Source organism: Symphodus melops, assembly GCF_947650265.1.
Source record: "Symphodus melops genome assembly, chromosome: 7".
NCBI classification, from domain to species: Eukaryota; Metazoa; Chordata; class Actinopteri; order Labriformes; family Labridae; genus Symphodus; species Symphodus melops.
The window spans coordinates 24,633,828-24,660,058 of record NC_136697.1 but is presented as its reverse complement, the minus strand read 5'-3'; the positions used below and the strand labels follow the sequence as shown (position 1 = coordinate 24,660,058).

General features: G+C 43.5%; 1 protein-coding gene across 4 annotated transcripts in view; it reads left to right on the top strand.

Annotated features, from left to right (window-relative positions):
• The first annotated feature begins 788 nt into the window (after positions 1 to 788).
• Positions 789 to 26,231, top strand: part of kirrel1b (kirre like nephrin family adhesion molecule 1b) — a 73,993-nt gene continuing 48,550 nt past the window's right edge. For all 4 annotated transcript variants that reach the window (XM_079348433.1, XM_079348431.1, XM_079348432.1 and 1 more), the window contains exon 1: positions 789 to 1,165. In XM_079348433.1, the coding sequence (XP_079204559.1) occupies positions 1,120 to 1,165 (46 nt within the window). In that variant the 5' untranslated portion in view covers positions 789 to 1,119. The remainder of the gene's footprint in view (positions 1,166 to 26,231) is intronic.

The following is a 26,231-nucleotide window of genomic DNA, read 5'->3' as shown; positions in this document are numbered from 1 at the left end:
TCTGCTGTCACTGCTAACGATGAAGAGGCACTTCTAATTAGACTAAATGTCCCACACCTGGACACACAGTAGGCGGAGCATTGTCTCCTCATGGCAGAAAAATTGTTTGAGAAAACACTTGACAAAGGTTCAGAGGGAACGAAATGTTTTTTTTTTTTTTAATAAACTGATGATGCCTAGAGAGTACAGGATGTTTCCTTTTAAAACTGATACATATTTGAAGAATGAGGAATCATGTTCATTAATTCAGCCATTTTATTTTATTTTTTTACATTGCAGCTAAGACTTAGAGAGGAACAAACCCTAACAAAAACGAAATATATGTCAAGCCCCCTCTATTTATTTGGGGCCCTGTATGGTCAGTTCCACGTTCTCACCATGACGCCCATGTTCTTAAACTTCACAATAAACAAGGGAAACCATTATCATTTTTGTTCAAACTCTGATCTGCGTTATCAGGACTGTGTTCACCTGTGTGTAGCCTATGCAACCTGAGACTGACTGAACGATTTTAGTTTACTTTAATTCAAATAGTACAATGATGTTTGTCCAAGCACAAAAACAAAACAAAAAATGTGCAAGGATCTCTCAGTTGTTTGTTTGTAGCATTAGATGGTTTCAGTTTTCATGTTGAAAGCGCAGTTCTCGCTGCGTCCGCTGGAGCGCCTTCCACCTCCTCTGTGTTGTCCAAAACGGAGATTTTGGAGAGGGGAGGAGGTGGAGGAAAGAAGGAGGGGGTGTGTGCTACTGATTGTATGAAAGGAGGGGGGCAGAGAGGGGTAGAGAGAGAGAGGGAGAGAGAGGAAAATAGGAAGAGAGGAATTCAGTCCTGTTTAAATGGGAATCTAGAGCGCAGAGAGGAAAAGAGACGCAGACAGATAGGAGCAGACAAAAAAAGTGGAGAGAGATTTGTTTTACGCACGGGAAAAACAAGGAAACGAGTAGAGAAAGGAAAGAGGAAAAGAGACATTGGATTTGTTTTCTGCTCTAAATTTGGCTTTTTTTACTCTCATGACTCAAAGAGGATTCCAACTAAAGTCACCCGCTCGGGAGGAATTGATGGTGTCTTTTCGGAGAAGCAGAGCCGAGGGGAGGAATCTGAATGCGCTCGGCTGAACCATGCCAGCCCTGTGGATCATAACTTTGGCGATCACTTTGAACCAAGGTAAGAGATGTTGAAACACTCCCAAAGTTTTCCTGTTCAATGCCCTTCTCTTCTCCTTTACCCTGCGTCTTCACCCTGCTCTGTGCGGGTGTCTGTGCGCTTTGTGGGTGTCTTTCTGTCTGCTCTGGCTCTGCATGCGTTTGTGCTTCTGTATGTCTGGCTATGTGTGCGCGCGTGATAGTGTGAGCGCGCGTGCGTGTGTAAATGTGTTATGTTGTTATAGATTTGTGCTGCCCTGGACATCATCATTATAGCCCGCAGGCGCTGAAGGGAAAAGAGTCATGGGGTGTTCAGGGTCTCCGCTCTGCTGGGGGAAAAAAAAAAAATCAGATTTAGAGTGCTGACACAAACGTTGCGTTCATTTTTCTTCAATTACACGTTCATGAGAGAGATGTGCAGCATCTGCACGCGACATTGCTTTGACGTGACCTTTGCAACGCATGAACAGATACATTTGGTTGACACAAACAAACGCAGCGTGGGTCAGCAGAAGATGTGTTACAAACACACGCACGCACGCGCATGGGCAAACAGGCACGCGCGCGCACACATACATTGCATAGCTGCCAACTGGGGATGATTGATGAGGCGAAGATCCAATGCACAGTCTGGCTTTAACATGAGTCACACAAGATCAATTTCCACCACACGTGCACGCACAAACTGCACACACGCGCCAGGTACACTCATTCCTTAAATCTTACTTGTGTGTGTTTCTAAGAAAAACAGCAGAGAGTTAAGACCAGCACAAGTGTCCCTGGAGACTCAAAGTCAGTGTGTGTGTGTGTGTGTGTCTGTGAGAGAGTGAGAGATAATAGAGACCCTTGCATTCTCCTCTTAGCATGCAGAGTCTGGCGTGCTGGTGTCCGCGTGCGCGGCCCCTGCTGCGAACGTGCAGGTGCCAAGAAAAATTCATATTTTTTAAGACGGAGACATATTCAGTGGACTGAAGGAGAGCCCCCATTACTAATATTAATGTCCCTTTTTATCGATCACCTTGATAGATTACCCTCTCTGTCTCTCTCTTTTTCTCTTTCCTCACACACATGCACACACACACACACTTCAGTGAGAGACAGGATGAGTGTGTGTCTGTGTTTGAGGGCAGTCATGGCTCCAAAGGCAGAGGTGATTAATTGAGGTGGCCTGATGTGAGTAGTTAAACAGCCTGTGTGTGTGTGTGTGTGTGTGTGTGTGTGTGTGTGTGTGTGTGTGTGTGTGTGTGTGTGTGTGAGTGTACCTGCCACAGCACCTGGGTCCCCGGTGCCGCAGGCCGCCGGTGTGATGAACCACAGACTGTGATCTGTGCAGACAGACAGTCAGAGGAGCTCCCAGGCTGCAGCAGAGCCGGGCGCCTCAGTCGAGAATAGAAGGTTATTATTTCTCCATACAATGAAGAGAATAGAGCTGAACATGTGCTTGGGGAAAAAAAAAAAAAAGAGAGAGAGAGTCTGAGCATGCTGGACTCAAGAATGGATGCATTCGTCTTTCGATGAGGTTACATTAGAATGTATCAGATTGGATCAGCTGATACAATGATAAATCTGTGACAATCAATAATCCAAGCAGATCCGATTAATTAGGGCAAAAGATGCAGAGAGCTTTGGCTGTAGCGGATGAAAGAGAAGACAGTTAATCCGACCAGGAGAGTTTGATTATTGGTGCTATAGAGAACAGAAGACAGCAAACAGAACACAGCAGAGCAGAAAAAGAAAGAACCGAACAACAGATTAGAAATGAGGAAGGAGACGAGAGCAGAATGGAATAGAACAAGAGTCCAAATCAGAAGAAATAAAAAAAAAGACTGAGGAGAGAAGAACAGCAAAACAAAAGTGAGGAAGTCAGAAACGGCACACAATACAGAATGGATTGGAAGAAAGGCGACAGGGTTTGAAAAGAAGAGGAAAGAACCAAATCAGAAAACAAGATTAACGCAAAAACAGCGACGGCGAACATTAGAAACAGAAGATAAACAGAGCAGCAGAGAGGCACAGAGAAGAGGATTACTAAAGAGAAACTGAACGGAGACCTGAACACAACAGAACAATGGAGAGCAGAATAGAAAGAGTTCAGAAACGGAACACAGAAAATCAGAAAACCATAGAGAACAGAACAGCGGAGAGCACATTGTTCCTTTGCAAATCCTACAATAAGCAGAAAGAAGTAGTAACAATTAACAGTAGTCAGACATTTTTGGAAGACGCCAACAAATACTCTCCTCCGACTTCCTCATGTACCGTGCAGCACAGAGGACAAAATGGACCCGAGACACTGGAATGCAATGGTTTGTGAAGCGACAGGACGGTTATTCGAGCACCTCTTCAAGCTGACTCAGTTGTTGTACCCAAGTAGATGTTTGTGATCACACTGATTCAATTAGGGGCGGCAGTAGCTCAGTCCATCGGGACTTGGGTTGGAAACCGGAAGGTCAAGGTTTCCAGTCCCAATTAATGTAGTATATGAAATAAAGAAAATGAATAACCATACTTTGGGGTCAAGTGTAGTCGGATCAGGGCCCAGGTGTCTAATGGAGCTAAAGGCCTAAAGGAGCACAGAGGAGCACAGAGCCGAGCAGCAGCTCCTGGTCTCCAGCTGAGCCTGTGTAAGCCTATAAATGTGATCAGAGTGAATTCGTCCCCAACATGCAGCAGCTGCAGTCTAATGTGTGTTCAGCCTGTTTGGACTCTTCCAGGTGTCTTCTGCCTGCTGACAGCTCTGGCCATCTCTCTCTCTCGCTCTCTCTCTCTCTCTCTCTCTCTCTCTCTCTGAGCAGGCTGGTTTATTCTACAGTCCAGTGCTGTTCCTGGCTTCATAACATGGGCCAACTACATCTCTGTGTGGTCGACCGCGGGTCTGTGGGCCTCTGTAATTACACCGCTTGACACTGTTTGTGTAAATGTGTGTGTGGATCTGGTGTAGCATGTTGTGGCTGTGATCCGACACTGTGCTGCCAGTACCGGTCTGGCCACAGGCGAGGAAAGCCTGTTTCTCAGAGCTGATTTCTTGAACAGCACTTTTGCTAGAGCTGAACATTTTTTGCAGCCTGATCATGCAAGCAAAGCAAGTAAAGCAATTCTCGCACCGCAAGCACCTGTCCCATCTCTCTCCACTCTCTCTTTCACACACGCACACACCACACACATACATAGACTTTCTTTTTCTCCCTCCCCCCCCCCCGCTCCCCCTCCTCCTCCTCCCACTCTTCTCTCCCGTCACAAGAATAGAGCAGAGGCGCAGATGTAAAGAGACAGGCCAAAAGACAGAGAGATGGAGGCAGAGAGAGACGAAGAGAGGAAGAGACAGCGGGGTTCAGTCCTAATCTGTTGACAAGAGGGGATGTTTGAGGATAAACAGAGGCTGAGCACGAGTGCTCAGAGAGCCGACACAGAGAGGAGGAGATGGCACCATTGGCCTGAGTCTCGTCTTCAACAGAAACCCAGCTGAACCATCAATGTTTGATGCTTTACATCATCACAGGTTCACTCCGAAATGGGCTCAGATGGCATCAAGAGATCCTCCGAAAGTTCTCTGAAAATGTCTGTGGAAATGTTGTCGTGTAAAATGTAAATGGACTTGCTTTAGATTCTCATCAAGGTCGCCATTCAAAACGTCTACAAGCATCGTACTAAAGGTGTCCAGTTTTCTATAATTAGCCTTCATGGATGTACATTAACCTAGATAACCAAGAGTCCTCTCATACCCCGCTCGCTGTGACTGTGCACGGTGATGGACTGTATGTTATCATCTCTGATCATTAGTTTCAAGCTCTCCACTGTTCCGCCCTCAAAGAGTTGCGCAATTCCTTTCTGAATCATCAAAAACAAAAATACTCTCAGATGGGGTTTGTGGGTTCAATCAGAACTGTTTTGGCATTACAGCATGTAAAGATTAAGATGAATGCAGCACGACTCACTGCAGTGTTTTTTTTATTTCTATGCCGTGAACCGTTTCTTTATGTAATTTCACAAAGTTGAGAAATTACATAATAAATGAAATTACAGACGCATATATGACAAGTATGATAAGTATTACCTCATAAAGGGAACGGTTTGATTAACGGTTATGGAACACATTGGAATATTAAATGCTTAGATCGGTATTTAGTAGTTGTTCTGGGGACATGGTCCATCAACCTGCAGGCACTGTAGCACCAGTCTCTCAAACCGAAACATAGCTCAGTGCCGTTATACCTCCACATACAGCGTTCCTGAGTGGACAGAAAGTCACATGAATCAAACGTGTAAGAGAGATGTTTGAGCTCCTGAGCGAATCAGAACAAAGCTTAAGGAAAGTGCTTCCCTCCAGTGTGAACGCAGAGACGAGAACAAAAAATCCAGAGGGAGTTTGACTTTACTGTCTTTTTAGAAAGTCGTTACTTAACATTACATTTCGTTAGGATACATTTGATATCTACTATATTCATGTTTGCAATCACTCATCATGCTTTTAAACTGTAAAGTGTGAGTTGTCTTCTGTGCCTTCATAACCTTTTCCTGTCACATAGCTCGATTTTTCAACCATCAAACATTTTAACCCTGGAATATAAATCTTCCTCGAGTCAAGAACATGACATTTTAAATCAATACGAACGTTTAATGTCAGATGTTAAAATGGAAATCAGCCGCTAATGAAGTTACTGCAATCCAAAAACCTGAACTTTGGGCTTCAAGGGCCCCATGATGGTTTTTGGCCCCGGGGCATGACGCTTCTTTGAAGTGCATTTACAAACCAGTTTTATTAGTAGACTGCACGAGTAACTTAAGGACCGAGGAAGAACATGTTTTTCTTCCTGATGGATTTCCTAACTGAAGCACTGAAGATGAGCGTGGCTTGCATGAGCCCCGTCAGTATGAGTCATAGCCCAAACCTTGCATTAGTGCCGTTCTATAATGATCGTGCCATACGAGCAAACATGAAAGGTTGACTGACTCTGTCACTCTAATTGGGTGGTGATGAAAATCCGCTTCAATCCAAAATGCCTTTCTCTCAAATGAAGATAATTAAAAATGACATGACAAGCCTTGCTTAAGAGCACGGCGTAGGTTCAAACAACTTGGTGGCAGCTTATTTAAATGTGTGTGTGTGTGTGTGTGTGTGTGTGTGTGGGCCCATTCATCCTACAGCCCTGCAGTACTTGACAGATCTGATATCCTTATGGCCCAGGAACCGTAATCTGTGGTGACAAGTAACAGCAATTAAGGAAATGAATAAAATAGCCGCCACAATTAGCCGCCGCTTAATTCACAACGATGCCTCGATAATCTAGTAATCTGCTAAAACGACTTCAGCAAATTCCCCCTCTTCCCTCCTGTGATGTGTGCTTTGTGTTTGTGTGTGAGAGTTTAGATACTGAAGAGAACGAAGATCCTAACGGAAAGCGTCGACTGGTATTAGGACTGACACCCGTCAATCTGGCTGATATGTCAGTCTGAATGAGGGAGGAGGAGAAGACTAGGAGGAGAAAAAGGGGAGGAGAAGGTGGACGAAGATGCTGAAAGAGGAAGAGAGCCGGGTTGGGTAGCAAAGAGGGGGGGGAAAAAAAGAAATAAAGAAGATGATGCAAGACAACAAGAAAAGAGGATAAGGGCAGGTGAGAGGCGGGGGAGGGCGGAGGATAGTGGGCGGTGAAGATGGAGGAGGGAAACATGGAGAGAAAGAGGGCAGAGGAAGAAACAAAGGAGTGGTAGAGGGAGATGCAAAAGTGCAGACCAGGCCACAAGAGAGGAACCAAGAGGAGAAACATTCAGGTTGTTAGAGGAGACCAGGGGGCTCGGGGAGGGTGAGTACAGGTGGGAGAGGGAGGATGAAAGCAGGAAGGTTTGGGAGCAGAGTTTGGCTCGGAGAGAGTCGGAGTGAGGGAACAAGGAAAAAGAGGAGAAGATAATAAGAGAGAGAGGTCATGGGAGAAATTTGGGTAGGAGAAAAGATCAGAGGAGTGTCTGAGTGTGGGCCCTTATAGCAGACGAACAGACAGAGGGAGGACACAGTCACAGGCAGAAACGTGAAGAAGGCTTCAGAGGTGTAGATGAAGCTGGAGAGAAAAGAGGCAAAACTGAAGGGGAGTTTATGGAGGGCCGAGTTAAAAGGAGCAGGAATAAACAAGAAGGATTGAGAAGAAAAAGACAAGAGAAGAGATGATTTCAGGTTGGCTGAAAAGGCAATAGTCTGAAGGAATGAGAGGGGGGGGGGGGGTGGAAGAGGAGGAAACATTAAGAGACGAAGACAGAAAAACAAAATGGGACGAGAAGAAGGAGGAGTTTGGGTGCCAAATAGAGAGAAACAGGTGAGGTGAGAGTAAAGGAAGTAGTGGGGAGGAAGAGAAGAGAGCAGGGTGGAGGGAGGCGTAAAGGGGAGCAGAAAATACGGTGAGAGATGAAGGCGTCAGTCAGAGGAGGCGTTGAGATGGATCGAGGGAACAGGTGGAAACGGGAGAGGAATTCAACTGGAAGAGGAGAAGGAATACATTTGGGTGAAAAGATGGCAGAGGAGAGGGAAGGGAGGAGAACAAGGCAGAAGGAGAAAGAGACAATGGAGCATAAATGAAGTGCTGACTTATTATTTTGGAGAAGCAAAGAAGAAGGCGATCAAAGAAGAGGAGACAAGAGGGGAGAATGAGGAGGAATTGGGAGGTGAAGGAGGGCACAGAGGGGGCATAGAGACAAAGGGAAGTAAAAATAACAAGGAGAGCAGGAGCAACAAGAGAGGACAAGAAGGGTAGAAGGCAAAGAGGGAAAAGGTGAGATGAGAGGAGAAAGAGAGGAGTTTGAAGAAAGATGTAAAACAGGTGAGAGAAAAAAGGGTTGGATGAGCAAAGGAGGGCAGGAGAGCAGAGTTGAATGGAGGAAACTTTGGAGAAAAGGAGAGGAGATGAGGGGATGAAAAAAAGGCCGAGCACTAGAATAGATGATGACGGCATAAGATAGAAGAAGGAGAAAAGCGGAAATTGCACAGGAGAAGGAGGAGACTTCTTTTTTTTTTATTTGGCAACAGTTAGAGCAGGAAAACAGAGGTGTAGATTATGAGAGAGAAGAAGTTTGGAAGAAGATAAAATATGGAAGAGGAAAGACGGCAAAGGGAAGGATGGAGGAGATTCTGAAAAGGGGGCCAGAAGGAGAAGAGGGAAGACGGAGGAAAGGAGGAGTAGAACAAGGTTACGGAGCTCAGAATTACAAGTTGGCAAAGGGCTGGAGTGAAGGAGCAGGGAAATAGAGAGGCAGATCAGGGAAGAGAAGAGAAGAAGAGAGGGGGGGGAAATGAAAAAAGATTTGGAGGAGGAGGAGGCTGAGCAGGAGGGCTTAGGAGCGAAGGATGGTTGAGGAGCCGTTGAATGGAAGAAGTGAAGGGAAAGAAAGGAGAGATGCTGGAGTGTGGGTGAGGGCAGGCGTGAAGGAGGGGGAGGAGAGCAGGACTGGGGAGCAGAGATTTATGTGTGGAGAGGGTTGCAGCTAGGGAGCAGAGGGAAACAGCCAGGCCTATTATAGATGGGGCTCTCCTGGGAGAGCAGGGCCTGGAGTTTTCCAGGCATTTCCAGCATATTTCACCGCTGGTCCAGGCGGCACGCTGCACTGCACAAAGCTCCACCCACCCCGCCCCCCCCCCCCCACCCCCCACCAGAGTCCTCCGCCCTCTGAGGATAAATAAAGTGGGTCTCCCTTCGCTGCATGAGTATTCAATAAAAGTGATAAAAGGCTGGAAGTAACCCTTCTTTGCCTTTTTGGAAGGAAGAGTGAGAACCCGAACTGCCCCCCTCCATCCTCAGAGGAGACGCTTTCAAAGAAACGTGGACTTCAAGCATAAAGGCAGCAAAAGCATAAAAGTGCTTCCTTTTTATACGAGGAAAGAATGTCAACAAAAAGGGCTGTGAGATCAAATAAGCTTAGTGTGGAGGTAGTTTATGTTTCTGCCTCCATCGCTCTCTCTGTTTCTTTGTCTGCCTGTGTTTTCTCTCCCTTACTCGCTCGCCCGCCCGCCCGCCCGCTCGCTAGCTATCAGAGACTCTGCTGTGTAGAGGTGAGAGAGAACAATTGAGTGGGCCTCCCACATAAAATCCATTCAGAGACATCTTGAGGATTAAGAATGAGAAATTGTCCGGCGCTGTGAATTAAATCAATCTGATCCATTACAAGATCGCAATCACAAGGTTTCCCCTTTTGTCTCTGCCCTGGATTATACATGCTGATGGGTAACTCTGTGTGTGTGTGTGTGTGTGTGTGTGTGTGTGTGTGTGTGTGTGTTGCATTTATTCCATCCAACAAGCACTGTAATGCGCCCTACTGTGTCATGCATGAAATAATTAAGCCATTACTTGACTAACAGATTATCCCATTACATTTTTTTAAAATCTACAATAAACACTGGTTATTGGAGTCTTTTAGTGTTTTTCCTAAAATGTCTAATCCCGGCCGATCATTGTGTCTTAAAGTAAATACAGACACATCATGCCCATTCAGATGGAGGAGCTGCAGCAGCGTCAGCTTATTGTCAAATCTTAATATTATTTAGTTGCTATGCTTTTTTTCATAAGTCATAAGATGAATAATGTTTCAATTTGGACATATTTTTCTGTGAATACTTTAGCCTACACCATAATGGAAGAATGCCTCTCCTTCTCCACCTGTTGTTGGCGTTATTCAAAGGTCACTGTGTGACATCGGTTCCCAACAGTGAGACTTCCTCGCTCAATGCATTCGAACTGCAGAAATCCAGTGGAGACAAGCCGCCCAGCTCCACTGCTCACTTTTTGTCTTGAATTGAGTCTCTTGAAAAGAAACTGCAGGGGCTTCAGACAACCAAGCGGTTATTTTGCACGCCCAACAATCAGAGTCCTCGTTGCAGTGATCGGTGGGTTCAAATCGGACTTGGGTACTTTGCTACCATCCCCCACTCTGTCCTCCTGACCCTACCTGTTTCTCCTCAGCTGTCCTGTTTAATAAAGGCAAAACTTCATGAAGTTAAATTTAAAAATATTATATCACGTTTTTTTTTTTCTAAAAGTCAGATTTTGAAATAATGAGGCAGAAAAGCTGTTAAAATGTGGAGCCAGGCCGGTGTGAGTCATCCCAGCATGCATGTAGCTTGAGGTGTGTAGCAGGCACGCTTGGGCGGATTTTCATGGAGGATTTTCTTGCGTACAGCCATGCAACGCTAGTGGACAATCTTGTACTATGAATGGAAGTCATAACAATTCAAATACTAAAATCCAGTCCTGTACCTACAGATTCTGCATTCTTATATTACAGGATACTTTTAGTTGATACAAATCCTGAAAGAAGACCTTTGCTAACATGAATAACACACAAAATCGTTGTCTGCGTAAGACAGTCCCCAGAGACAGGAGGGAAGATAACATGCAAGAAAAAAATATGTCTGTGCCTGGAGACAGAATGGATAGGTTATACCAAAACACTTCATATGCTGTATATACGTTTCACTCCTTTTAACATCCTCTTACCAGGCATTGACTTATTCTATTAAGAAGATAGCTTACTGAAACTCAAGCTGCTGCTAAAGTTTATAATATTTAATACTTTTCATAAATCCAATGTGTGACAATCTCAATCCTAATGTTATATACCCTCCAGGCCCAGTCTCCTCTGGCTCCTCTTTCACTTAATTTAACATTTAGCGCCGTCCAATCTCCCCCACAGAGGCTTTTCCAAACGTATTTCCTCTTATCACAAACTCAACTTGTGTAACCAAATGATTTTATTGCGTGGGCACCAAGACCAAGATTTTTTTTTTTCCTTTTTTGAAGTCTCAATATATCACTCCATCCCTTTTATTTCTGTTCCTTTGGTGGATTTTAAACGGTGATAAAGAAGCAGCAGCGATTTAAAGATGGAGATGGACAACATGATTACGGATGATGAAAGCCGGTATCCATCACCACCCACTCTGTTTGTGTTTCCATCCTCCCTCACTCCGTCTATCTGCCTGTTCCTCCTCTCTCCCCTCTTATGTTTTAATGTAAGTCGATAACTATCAGGAACTGATAACACCCGGGGCTGCGCTCGGCTAGGCGGGGCTCGATGAGGCGAGGAGAGGAGAAGACGAGAGCAGGGGTGGGTGAGGTGGTTATGGGTGGTGTGGGGGAGGTGGTGCTTTGGGGTGACGCTATCTCTCCTCAGTGAAGCTTGATATGCTCGGGTGGATGCGAGATAAGCGAGCAGCTCTCAGCGGTGGCGGTGAAGGGGAGCGGTGACGTCACACGGCTTGTCTCACTCTCCTGTGGCAGTAAATTGCCTCACAGCGTCACAGGTGAAGATTATGTCAGAGCGAGATTTGTCATTGTTCTGGAGAAGAGATTACACTGTGTGTGTGTGTGTGTGTGTTTGTGTGTGTGTGTGTTTCATACAGTGTGCCACTTTTTTTTTTTTTTTGCGATAGCTGCAACTTCGTGTGTGCTCATTGTATGTTGAATGGAGCTTCTTCAACTTAAAAATAATTTCATGCACAGCATATTTTTAAAGCACGAAAAAGAAATCTGTAAAAACTGTCAAGTATAAAGTTAATGGGAGCTCTGTTGTGTTCAAGTCTCACTGTAAAGCATGACATTATGATGGTATCTTAAACTCACAATCAGAAGGTCAAGTAGCTTGTTGGCATTCAGCTGTAACTAACTTTATATTTCTCTTTGATAATTCAAGAATGTCTCCAAAGAGTGCTGTGATGGAATAAACTAGTTCATCACCTCTAATATGAATTCTACTTTCACAAACCTTGAGACCAGTTCAGTCAGCTGGTCTTACTTGTTGCTGGTGAGTCACTGGATTTACGTGTTCTGCTTTGATTTGTATTTGTCTGCTTTATTGATTATATTGTGCATTTGAAAGGATGATTGAATAAGAAAATATAAAACATAAGGCTCAGGGTGGAAACATGTGATCTAGATTGAGCCATCTAAACATAATTCTTGAGTTTTTAAAAATCCAGCCTCAGATTTCTCTCAGCCACCTTCAGAGTAGATGGTGTTTCTATAACATGTTTTCTTCCCTGATACCAATTCTGACACTGCAGGTCCACTAAGTACTGTCTAATACTCCTTCATTTCTCAGTGTTGACATACTTACAATATATGTCTAATTTGATTTTTGTAACTGACACATTATTATTGATTGACCGGCCGATAGCTAAAACCAGTTATGACATCTTCGGTGCATTTGAAGCAACTCTTCAGTTTGGTTGCGACTGCAGGGTTCGCTTACACAATGGCTGGAGTCAGGAAGAAGGGAGATATCGTTGACAAAAGATGTTGTGGTGGAATGGGACAAAACTTTAGATTCTTGAGACGATGCAACAAACTCTTCCACTTACTTAACAGCAGAGAGGTAAATGAACTGGATAGTTAATGTGCATTCTTTAACTTTATTTTATTGCATGAAAGATTATTTTGTTCATATTAAACGTCTTATTACCCATGTTGAGGTTGAGTCCAATTATGCAGGCCGAGAGAACGTCTCGAATTCATGCAGTCCAGTTCTGTAACAACTTTAAATGAACTTTTGTCACAACCTGGTTGAACTCTTTGCAGAAAAAAAGAGAGAGCGGCATTATACTTTAACTAACTTATGAGGCTGCTTTTTTTAAAGCTTGTTTGGAAGTTAGTGTGTATGCAGTGTTGTGTGTGTATGGTGGGTGTGTGTGTGTGTGTGTGTAGTAGCAAGTGAAAGACCATTGAAAAAAGTGTGTGCTCTGCAGCTACGAGAGATTGAGAAAGAGAGAGCTTGCAGTTTTGTGTGTGTGTGTGTGTGTGTGTGTGTGTGTGTAGGTGTGTGTGTGTGTGTGTGTGTGTGTGTGTGTGTGTGTGTGTGTGTGTGTGTGTGTGTGTGTGTGTGTGTGTGTGTGTGTGTGTGTGTGTGTGTGTGTGTGTGTGTGTGTGTGTGTGTGTGTGTGTGTGTGTGTGTGTGTGTGTGTGTGTGTGTGTGTGTGTGTGTGTGTGTGTGTGTGTGTGTGTCCACAATGTACGGCAAGGGCCAAAGGAAAATAAAAGAGTAGGTCTGCATGCTCGAGATTGAGGCAAAGCGAGGAAGAGAGAGAGCGGGAGAGAAAGAGAGGAAGAGGGGGAGGGCGAGTGAAAGCGAGAGGAAGCGAGGGAGCAAAAGAGAGCGCGCTGGGGAGAGCGCGAGAAAAAGATAATTTCTTAGCTCTTCTTTTAAATAAGTCTGTTTCTATAGCAACCATTCCAACCAGCCGCTGGAGAGAGAGAGAGAGCGATAGAGAGAGAGAGAGAGAGAGAGAGAGAGAGGGGAAAGTGGGGGTGCACCAGAGACAGAGAGTTACCATAGCAACGGAGAAAGAGGGAGAAAAGGGACTTGGAGAAACTTTAAAAAAAAACATATAGGGAAAAAGAAAAAGTAGGAGCCAAGATAAGAAAAGGAAGAGTGAATTTACAGGACTGCAGTGAAGGGTAATCGGGCGGCAGGAAAGTTAATTAAAAGATTTAATTAAAGGCTCATTAGTCATTGAAAAAGTGATTACATGACTTTACTTATAGACTAAGAGAGGTGGGAGGATTCGCTTCACACAACCAGGGATCTTTGTCATTAAAACAGTTCTCTTTCTGTCAAAACAACGTGAGGTGGAGAGATTATTTGAACATGAAGGGATACGAGTCAATGTGCAGAACAAAAGATGAGTCTCTGTGCTAAAGTAAACATGCCATTCTTTCATAATCAAAGTACTTATTAGTGAAGGCTGTCAGGAGCAGTAAAATGAAAGTCATTAACGTGTATACTGTTAGAAAGATGTTGATTTATTTCCTGATTTACAATAAACTGTCAGTCGTACACCTTGTTCTGTTTCTTTAGTGCTGTGCTCATTCACTTAAAAAAATGATGGACGACATAGTTCCCCAAAATTGAAAGCAAAAATCATTTCAAGCTCCCCTCCCTGATTGGCTGCAGTACAGGTCATAAGCTCCGCCTCCCCCATGTTGACAGATGGAACTTGAGTCAAATTCGAAATAGAAAATACTGATATATTTCCTTAATCTTTACAATTGACTCACATTAACTTTCATTCTTCATGGAGTGAGGAGGCGGGGCTGCATGTGTTTGTCTCGCTTTTTCTTTTTAAATTTATTTACTGAAAACGTTCAGTAATCAGTAACAAACTTTCTTACAGAAGCTCACGGTTGAGTTATCAAACTGCTAACTAGCTTTGTGTGAGCGTTTAGCGTGATATCCTTTTGTCGGGTTGAAGCCAAGACGACTGAAAGAGATCCTCGGTATGCTGACCGTGCTTTGTATCATTCAATAAGTAAAACAGAAATCAAGCCAAATAATGCCGAACTAGAGGATTGTGTCCAGACTGACTTAATGAGATTCAATAATAATCTCTTGAAGTTGTCATTAGTATCAGAAAGAAAGAATCAGACTCCTGCTCTGCTCCAGCCTGTAGAGGTGCAGACACGATAGCTGTAGTGTATAGAGCTGGCACACACACACAAACGATATGAGCTGCAGTGATAATAGAGGGTACGGCTGCTGCCTGATTGTCCATTCTCAGCTCTTGACCACACATGACCTCCATCACTGTGTGGAAAGGGCGAGCGAGCAGTGAGAAACACAGGGAGAGGGGGGGGGGGGGAGCAGAGTGGAGAGAGAAAGGGAGAGGATTGATTGGTAGTCCCAGAGTTCAGACAGCTCCAACCACAGAGGCCTCCATCTGTTTCCACCCGAGAACACCGAAGCTATACGCTGATCCAAAATAAGAGCAGACAGGGGTCACGAAGGGGAGAGAGTCAAAAGTTCTTCATCCTACACACAATTGGCCCTACTTTAACGGCGTGAACCGCCATTTTTGAAGCTCCTAGCGATTTGGGGAGTGTCTGAATAAACTGTATTTTGGAATTTACATGGATGCAGAGTGTGAACTCTCTTTCCCTTTTTTGCAACACAGGAAGTTGCCACTTGGTTTTCATTTATCAGGTGACAAGTGAAATAAGAGATGGTGTTGTGATGTAGAGCAGCTGGTTTAATCGGGACGAACTGGGACTGCTGTCTGCTTACAGTGTTCAGAACACCTGGCTAAGGTGACGAGATACATTTTGTGAAAAGAGAAATTGTGATTTCTGTATCAGCACACATGCAATTTACCTGTTGTCCAATCAGAATACAATGTTAAGAGAGTGTAAAAGAAGGCTAAGGCCCTGTTCCACCTTCTGTGATTTTGTTGTAAACACCAGCCGAGCCATACAAACAGATAAATCACACAAAGTAGCCTGGATGGGTAAACATGAAAGGAAAAGTGTTTTGATTGACTGGAAAATAGCAACCACTTATCTGGATAAGGTGACAAGTGTCAATCCATGAAGAAGTGGGTGTTGACGCGACAGGCACGTCGACTTAAATTAAAAAGAATAGAATCAGGTGTTGTGATGTGCATCCTGTGCAGTCGATTTGCGTCGCACGTCATTGGCTAAATGATGTGAAATGTGATTGACAGCTCGAAGCAGAATCAGCGTGTTCATCGCATCACTTGACTCTGATTTGGTGTGGTTTTGTTGCACTTGTACATTTCAAATAAAACGCTTTAGAACACATTATTCTGCGTGCGGATTAAATGGTTTTTCCATCTTCTTTCACGTTCCAGTCTTTGTGCTGTTGAGAGGTCAGAGAATCCTTCACCTTATTCTGCTATACATTCCTATAACCACTTCAGCGGCCACTCTCAGCGCACAAAACACAGATTCACGTGTTCCTCAGTCAGGATTCATTTCAGTCCTCCCTCCTTCTGCTTTATCACCCTACAAATTAATGTAAAAGATAAATGAACATTTGGGAATGAGAATTTTTCGCTGCATTGCAAAGCAAGAAATGTTTGTCATCACCTTAGTCATGCGATTTGATAAGCATATTGGATTGAAGATTAAGATTCAGAATTGTTAATTTACACAAATGAATTTTGGCATCCCCCTCCCCTCTGCCTCCCCTCGTTATTCAAAGAAGCAAACCCTCGCAAACATCAGAGAGCTGAGAGTGTGGGGTCGCCTGCAGTGCTGAGGGCCCCGGAGCTGTTCAGGGTTTAATGCCATGCTCGAGGGCAAGAAGGCAAAAGTGAATTGAACCGTAGAAGTGATATTATTCATCTTTTATACCTTATTAAATCACGTTACCCATTCAAATGCAGATTCTTCGACGTCTTCTCACATACTGATGCTTTGTCAGCGCCGTTTGCCTGTCATACAGAGACAACAGTGCTCAATACTAAAGAGAAAAGACCTCAGTAAAAAACAAGGTCAAATAAAAAGGACACTGGGTTTCTTAGTGTTGCTGGTATGATCAGCCTGATGTGTTTCATGCAGACTGTACAGAACATTTTGTACATCTGTACGAGATGCCGAAGGCTGCCGCACACTATCACTACGTTACATTGAAAAACGAGAACATCTGGATAATATACTAGAACACAAACATTTTCATATTCCAGTCATCGCCTGGCTATCAATGCCATACATCCATACTTGTAAATAAAAACCTTGCCCTGGGACCGTTGTGTTTTCCAAGCTTGCTTATCATCGTTCTCTTCTCCTTGACCTTGACACAAAGTGAAACAAAACCCAAAAAAACAATTCAGAAGTTCCTCTGACTCCCACTTATTATTCATAACTTTGAAAAGTTTTTTTGTATCATTTTTTTTTTTTTTTTTTTGCAAAGCACACCAGCAGCCTAAGAATTATTTTGTTCTAAATTATTAAAAAGGTAGCTGTACTTTCATCAAACTTCTTATCCCACATTCAATAAAAATGCTTCCTCTGTAAAGTTAGAGTGTGGGTGCATGACTTCTCAGCCTCGATTGAATCTTCAGTCTTTCTCACAGCAGCCTTCTGTGCCTCCGCCTTCATGATCTGCTGTTTTCTTTGCGGCACAGAAACTAACTCGCAGATTTGTCCTTTGAAACAGCTCGCATAAAGTCAAGCCGTTACACACAAGACGGAGCGGGGTGAAATTAATGGGGTTTGGAACAAAAGGTTTTGAGAAAGATTTCCTGACTATTCCCCATGCAATTACTTAATCCCTTGTAATTAGTCTTCTTGTTTGAAAAGGAATATACATTCTGTGTCTGCCCTTTTTTTCCCCCTCTTGAGATGGAAGATGAAATTGCAGAGAAAAACAGCACAAATGTCTTTTGTGGGGCACAGTGCCAGTAAACAGGCGCACAGCCTGCCTTTGAACAGCGGTTATGCTATATGGCGTCATTAATGATTTACATTTGTTATACTCAAATTCACAAGGATAATTATTTTCTGAGAGGACTGGCCTTCATAATGAGACATAAACATGGGCCAGTTTTTCTGCATAAATTAACCTTTTTGAATTTCAGCCTAGGCGCACTCAGACATCAGACAGCGGGGGGGGGGGGGGGGGGGGGGGGGGGGGGGGAATGCTGATCGCTTCTTCTTCTCTTGCTTTTTATGGACAATGATTGTGCGGTGAATTCACGGCAGCAGATAATGAGGAGCACATAGTCATTTCAATCCTGGCTGAGCCCACACAGGACAGCTGTCTATTTTAAGCTATAGCTGCTGGCCAGCGAACCATTAGCCTGTTTTACACCGATAGCAAATAGCCATTAGGCGTAACTGCAAGCCAGTTAGCCAACAGCCATCTGCCGCACACTGCAATTATGCTGCCTTAAAGTGCTGCTGGAAATATAGTAATTATGAGTTGAGCATGCATTAATGACCCAACACAATGGTAAATACGTCTGGGGAGCGGGGAATTTTCAATGATACCTGCGGTAACAATCTGGGTTCTGAAGAGCCGGAAAGCTCCATGAATACTGATGGAGTTTGTTTAGATGGATTGTTTTGTTCTGCTACTCACAGAACAAATTAACTTTTAAAGCCTCCAGAAACTTGGCTCTAAAATTAATAAAAAGTAAACTGCATGTATGATATCAAAGTTGAGAGCTTCATTAAGCATCGACTAAAATCTGAACAAAAAAATAAACATGTGGAACACTTGGGAAATTCAGTTTTTTTTGTTTTTGTTTTGTTTGTTTTAAGTTTCATTTTGGCACGACTGTGGGGGCGGGGTCGAATTTTGATTGACAGCAACCTGGGATCAGACAATCAGCGTTTCGCAGCTCTAAACAGGAGTCAAAAATTGAAGCAATGGCTGGTTGACGTCTCTTTCTCTTCTCATCGTAGAATCGAAGCAAATTGCTTGCTGCCATCGTGACGTCATTAAGAGTCTTTTGATTTCATCTTGGAGTGAGATTGGTTTTGGAGTGGGTGGTAAAGGAGTTGTCGTGCTTTTAAAAAAAAAAAAAAGTCTTTCTTCACCTTCTGCTTCATCAAAGTCTTTTCCCGGGTGGCAGACACCAAATCTTTGTGATTGGCTGATCCACAGGCACTCACATTAAGGATTCGTGACTGCACACATTCAGATGAAAGTTCAAACCATAGATTGTTTGGTTCAAACAGATGATGATGATGACTGGTGCATCCACAGCCATCATTTAACTGTACTAAAGTACCATCTAAAGAAGAAAAAAAAGATGATTAGAGGCCAAATATTGTGATTAATTATTGTGATAGCGTAAATATTTTAGATTATCTGAGCCTATTTCAAACCAAATATCAGGAAGGTTTACAACATTTTCAATGATATGCATGTCTTAGGCCCTGTTTACAGCGTCTGGGTCTTTTTACAGTCGTTTGCAGCAGAAGCGTTGGTTCATAGTCTTAGACTGTTGTCTTGGATTGAATCTACTTTAACTTCCTTTACCTCCAGGATGTGGGTTACCTCCATGGGGACCACTTTGTCTGTGTGTCTAACACAAATGTACATATGGCTGTTATGACAATTTTACAACTGATCAGTAAAAACTGCGATACCTCACTTCAAGAAATCCCTCCTCCAATGTGAACTACTAGTGCATCATGCTAAATCAATACCTTTTCTCGAAAAAAAGAGTTCATAACATGAAATCCAATATGCAAATAATCTGAAAAACCTGAGAAAATCCCATCATTATCCTTAATTAGTAACTGTCCAAAATGGTTTGAATGCTTCATGGAGTCGAGTTTCCATCTGAGCTCAGCTGCAGCAGCTCTGAAAGCAGCCGGCGCCAAATGGACTAGCTGGTTAGCCTTTAGCTGCCAGCTCTCTGTGCTGTTTCCCATGATGCTCTCTGCTCTGTTCAATGACAGTGGGCTCATTGATGCTGCCACTACTAGCTCTGGGTGTAAATCCGCGGGCTGTGTTTGGTGACTCTTTTCCTGGCAATGACAGCGGCTGTAGTCAGCAGCACATTCAGGTCAAGCAACTTGACTCATTTCGTCACATTCTGCCACGAGCCTTTTCGCTCCCACAATGCTCTGATTAAGCGGTACAATAGTTGCAAATCTGCTGGCGTGTTTGCTGAAGAGTAATTACTAGCGTCTGATAAGCGTTCTGGGGAAGTTTCCCAGCTACATGATTTCCACCGGGGCTCTATCTCAATTGAATGTGATTGTCTTTTGCCGAATTGGCTCGGCCATGATCCTGGAAACTGGCCTCGTCTCGCACACATGATAAGACAACAGATTGCCTTGTACGCCGTCCAACCAAGAATAATGCTGCAAGCTGTAATAATTTACGCCATCCGTCAGGGTTTGTTCCACAACTACATGCCTTCTTCATCACAGAGAGGAAACTGCTGTCTGCCTGGCGCCGTATGAGAATCATAAATGGCGTGTTGGAGGCACTAATTGGCCACATAGAAGCGGGCTCACAAACACATCATACGACATGAACACTGATGCAAATCAAGCTGCGAGACGGAGGAAGGGATGCTGGGATGAGAAGGACGAGGTTTCCCACTTTCTTAATGTGCCTTTTGTGTTGTGTGTGTGTGTTCGTGTGTGTGTGTGTGTGTGTCTGTGTGTAGGCCTCGCTTCCCCTCTCAGGATGCCTCTGTTTGTGTTACCATAGGGACGGCATGCTTCCTATATCTCTCCCTCTTAACCCTCCCCTCTAACCAACACCTCCACCGCCACCTCTCTCCTTTACTCAGTGGTTTCAGTGTTACCATGGCGACACGTCTGTCTCCTAATATGCCTGCTACCTGTTTCACATGCTGCCCCGTCTCCCTGGGTCAGTCTCTTTATCTGTCTGTCTGCCTGCTTGCTCTGTTAGTCTGTTTGGTGCCTGTGGCTTCCTGTCTTTATTTTTTAATGCTTTTTCACACGTGCACTAGACTCCTGACGATTTCAAGAAATTGTCCAGGAGAGGTGCATGTGTGAACACAACCGGCTAGATTTGTTGAAGCTGACTTCATCAAGTCCTTTTCCTGCCAGAAACATGTTTGTAAAATCAGGCTGAGCCGATGTGTACACGCAGCAGGTATAAGAGTGGCACAGTCGCCGTGCAGCGAGTTGGCAGTGGGGTGGCGTTGTCAGTGATTGGAGTTTCACCGTTCTGTACTGCTTGCCTCAGTTTCCAGTCTTTTGTTGTCTACTGTTGCTGTTGTAGTGCTGAAATGTCCTTGTAATTTTTGGAGGGATAGTCATGCAGAAACAATCCCAGTTCTGACTGCGCCACCTCAAGCTGCCGCCAACACCTAAACCAAATGTAGACGAGTCAAATGTATTTCAAGTTGTGAAAGCTCGTTTCACAACGTTAATCGTTGACCATTTTCAGGTAAGTTCATAAAAAAAATATCCTGAAATGAATGTCCCGAGGTCATGCAATTTTATTTAATTATTTTGTTTCATGTATCTGTATAATGGTCTGTCTGCTTGTTTTTCCACCGTCCATCCCTGCGTCTGTGTTTGCTTTCTGTCTCACTCTGGTTTCTCTCTCTCTCTCTCTCTCTCTCTCTCTCTCTCTCTCTCTCTCTCTGGCTGACTGGCTGCCTGTCTGGCCACCACCTCTAATCCCTCCTCTCTCCTCTCTCTGCTCTGCTGCTCTGCTCTGTTGTTCCTCTAACATCCACCTCTCTCCCCTCTTTTCCTCCCTCTCTCTCTCTCTCTCTCTCTCTCTCTCTCTTTTTTACCCCCTCTGACTCGATTGTATGTTCTCACATCAAAACAGTATCCATTGAATGTCACCGAGAGCACACACTGGGTGGGGGGAAAAATAAAAGATAAGAAAGGAAAAGAAAAAGGGAGGGATTTAGGTAATTTTCGCAGACGGCAGCTGTTGCTATGGCGACACAACTTTTGGATTTGCTGGGGAGAGTGAGGGATGAATAGAGGGATGGATAGAAAAAAAAGAGAGAGATTGTGTGTGAGTATAGAGTGAAAGCAGAAGGGAGGAGGGTGAATAGAAAGCCATGTGTTTGGGTCTCCGTGTGCATGCTGGCACCGGTTTGTCCTTTTCAGCCGTTTCAATCCAAATTACGGATGTTTTGGGGAGAACCGTTACCTGAAGACAATCATTTAAGCCCCCTTAAGTATTTTGAAATGATTTCTCTTTGAGGAATGGATCCAGTATTTTCATATTTCTTCTACAAATTAGCTCATTTGTTGAAAATTTCTGCTGTCAATCACTTTGTAAGAGTGCGTGCCAGTTTTTCCAATCCACACTATTAAAGATGAAACCCCGTCTCTGCGTGCTAATGCATGTAGAAAACCACTTCATTAAACTCTCAGCGGTACACTCTGGCCTTGCTTTGTTCTGCCTCTGCTGCAGTTTTAAAGCCCCGATCATCATGCCGGAAAAAAACAAACAAACATTTTTTTTAAATAGGGAGCATCTCAAGTCAAACTGAGCTATCATCCCTTCTTCTTTTTCTTTGTTTCTGTGAACATGTTTTTATTGCTTCCTTCAAAAATTCCATTCTGAATTGAAAACCCTCTTTCCTCCCGCCTCTCTGCGTGTTAATGCATTTAGGAAAACCACTTTATTATAATACGCATTTGAATATTCATAGTGGGAAGGCAGGCAGGGGGGTGATGGAGGAGACTGGAGCCTTTGGGTATTGATGTAGAGCTGTGGAATTAGCCGCGAAACTGCTATTGATTCAAGCTGTGAAGACTGGAATATGAAATACGAGGGGGGGTGGAAAGGTGGAAAGGGGCAAAAGACCTTATCAATGAACTTGGGGAATGAAAGGAAGAGTGAAAAAAGAAAAAGGGGGGGGGGGCCTCAGTGGACAAAGAAAAAAAAAAAGAAAAACCAGATTATCAGTCAGAGGAGAATTGAATTAAAGTGAGACAGAAGGAGAGAGTGGTTGAAGGAGGAAAAGGAGATTATCTACACAGAAGGGGGATGAGAGAGACAAAAGTGAGGGAGAGAAAGAAAGAGCACAAAAAGAATGCATGAAAGACAGAAAAGCAACATGATTAAGGGACTATAGTTGAAACACAAGAATGAAAGAAAGAGCAAATAAGCTAAAATAAGAGAATAGGGCGAGGGGTCAGGGCTCGCCGCAAGTGGCGCCTAAGCCTGGAGCTGCCACGCTACAGCAAACCTGCCACCCCCGGACGCTGCAAATTGTTGATGGGAGGACTAAGTTGACAAATGTCAAAGTTTACGTTTCATTACAGAAGGCGGGGGCTGGGGAGAGGATGGAGAGATGGAGGAGAAGAAGAAGAAGAAGAGGGGGGAGGGAGGAAATGCCATGCATTCCATTAAGTGGCCAGAGAAAACCACAGAGAGGGAGAGGGAGAGAGAGAGAGAGAGAGAGAGAGAGAGAGAGAGAGAGAGAGAGAGAGAGAGAGAGAGAGAGAGAGAGAGAGAGAGAGAGAGAGAGAGAGAGAGGAAACAACTGAAATCAAAGAGAAATACAGGAAACGGAGGAAAGGTGGTGGAGATGGAAGAGGGGGATGGCATACAGACAGATGTAGACAAAAAAAGGGGGGTGGGGGGTGCAGGGGTTTATAAGGGAAGGAATGAAGAGCTTGATTCATCTTCGCCTCATCTGTGGTCCTGACCTTTACAAAATGGACTTAATGTTAGACAAGGCACCACTTAACATTCTGACGGCCTCCATGTTTGTTCGGTCGTTGTCACGGCAGAGACTAACATTACACTCGGCCTTTGTTTATCTGTTACAGGCTTTAAGAGGCTCTTGTTATTAAAGCTTAATAACTATCAGAACAGTATTTTACAGTCTGAGGTGGAAAAGCAAGACCACTAATAATGTCTTTGTTTGAAATTGCAGTAAATTTCGTAACAACAACACTGTAAAAACCTCTGTAAATTTAGAGTGAATTGACTCTGAGAAATCACCAATTAAAGCTCCTGCGAGGAGTTTTTATCGGGATACGAAGCAACCTGAAATCAATACCGTTTCCTCTTTATGACCTGCAAAAGCAAACCAGGCTATCAGCGACACGATTGATTATTTCCATATCATTATTTTTAACGACCTTCATTTCTGCCAGGGGTAAGTGTCAGATGAGGTTCATAACCCCACTCTACCAAAATGGCCTTTTTCTTCTGCAAGTTTCCTGCATCTGTTTCATTCTATTTGATGGCAGTACTGTTTGACCAGCAGCGAAAGGGTATGGCTATCTACACTTGCCTGTCACGCATAACCTCGGCCACGATGAACTGCTAATCTCTAACTTTCATTATTTACAAAACTCCTTTATTTTGAAACTCTAGGAGCTGTAATTTGGTAAAACACTTGGAGAGAGTTCAAGCAAAGAGGGTAGCATGGGGGGAAAAAATCTAAAATAATGCAAACAGTCCAGTAGAGAAAACATCAGTGCAAGTCAGAGGAGACAAATGACTGACATGACTAAACAAACAAAAGAAAACCTGCTCTCTCTTTTCACAGAAATTTCCCAAACTTTTAAACTTAGGAGAAAAAAACATCAACATACAATTAGATGAGCTTTTTCATCGGTGTGAAGACATGGCAGCTTTTGTTAGACACAGAAACTGTTCAGATGATCAGGCTGGGTGATATAATGATGTTGGACACAGAAGAGGAATGTGTGTGTTGCCTAAATCTGTGCATTTCAATGTCAAATCATTGTCTTAAGGGCGGGACTTTGAAAAAAGACAAGCGACACGTTCCAAACATCCACTGCTGCATCTTTAAAAAAAGTAAACATGAAGCTTTAACTATGATTCTTAACTCGAGGTGATAAACATAAGCATCAATGCATTCTTAAGATAGCTGTGTTGACATTATTTCAAAGTTTTTAAGTAATCATACCACTACAATAGATCACAGACACATAATCACAGTTGTGTCTTGAGCATGTGACTAAAACAGTTCATGCTGTTGGATGATTGCTGCTGTGAAGAGATGCAGCCTTTACAAACTGAACTGCTGCAATAAGGAAGATAAGAGCTGATGCTGCATCCACAGTCCTCTGTGTCCACATGGATACGGCCTCCCTCTTTGTAATTAGCTGCTTCTAAATCTTTTCAGACTGCGCAGCTCGTCCGATTTCTTCATTAAAAAGATGTTAAATCATTTCCTAAGCCATTCTGCTTTTAAAGCTTTGTTAAGCATGCAATGTTCGACAGAACTATTGCTTCTGTGCAGAGTTTCAAACAACTGTCGAATGATAGAAAAAAAAAAAATCTACAGGGAAATTGCAAAAGAGCATTTTAAGGCTTCTGGCTATGTGAAGGTCCAGCACTGTGTTCACTTGTGCATATAGTGAAAGGTAGTACAGAATTACAGCTTTACATTTATGTCCAGAAAATGCATTTGGTATCACTCAGTTACAGTTGACTTGTATTAAAAAAGAACAAACCAAATAACTTCTTTATATAGGCCAGCCCGGAAGTACCGTAGCCTCGCCATGGAGTTTATTAAGAATTCACCTATGGGATTCTTGCGTTGCAGAAAATAAGCTCTGTGCCAGACGTATGTTTCTGATGAGTAGGCGTTTTGTTCAGCGGGGTAATCTTCACAAATGAAAAAAACTTTTATGAATTCTGAAGTGTTGATGCAGCTGTCAGAAGTAAAAAGCAAACATTATGATCCAAGCCAACTCGACCACTATTGGATGTTTTTGACGTCACAACCTTTTTGCTACGGACGATCTCCAAAAAGCTAATTAGCAGTTTTAACATGCTAGTGAGACCGGAGCTTAATAAATTGATTATTAATCTAATATTTGCTTTAACCCAAAGATTAAACCTACAGGAGACATCATATCTTGTTACTTCAATCAGATTTTTGTTCGGCTTGATGACACTCAACGCCCCCGACTATAGTCACATTTAGCCACTTGTTAGCAACCGCAGCTTTAAGGGTTAGGATCACGCAAAAACTTCAAAAATTCAAAGTGGGGGTATTGTCTAATTTAGTTTATGTCGTCAAACAAAACACAAACATCTCTTAAGCTTGTGTTAACCACAGATATTATTTTAGGTAAATAAACTCAAAATCCCCGTTGAGTTAGGAAGGAAACACATCCATGATGCTAAAATGCTAACTTACTTCCGGGTGTTAGCGACCCTATACCACTCTCAAAGGTCGGTGTTCATCATTAAGTCCTTAAAGGCAACTTAAAATGAAATAGGAAAAGAGTTTGATTGCGTAGGAATACCCACTGAAAACAACGATGACTTATTTGTACAGCTCTGAATGACTCAACATAGTAAAAACCAAATAAACGACTTGCTCCGAGATCCACGGCCATCAGTTTCAGGTCATTTCACTGTTTCCCTATTCAGATATTCGTGGTGAGTCATTTTGCTCATTTGTTCTTTCACTGCTTCAAACTATCAGAAACATTTTACCCTCATATAAATTTGCATGTCCGCTGGTGTTCTAGCCTTGAATCAAAAGGCAGTGTTTCAGAAAACCCTCGTCGCCGCTCTGATACTGTATCTGTTCCCGCTCGGGAGGAAAAGCAGGATAGAGTGGATGTTTTCTCATCACTGCGGCCCAGAAACAATTTCTGAGTAGGATTCAGGCCAAGATGAGTCAGAGTGAGACTTCACTTGGGCGAGCCTTGAACAAATGCCACTGACGCACTGTGATCCTGGTTGTAACAGATTGTTTGCATTCGGAGATATCTGGACGAGGCAGAGTCTGAGGGAATGGGACTCTGTTTATGCCCATGTTGGCTCTGTTGTCCAATATTATATTCTGACTCGCCCTAGTGTGTGTAATAAACCTGCCCACAGACTACTGTTTAGTTGGAGGCTATTAGAAGCCC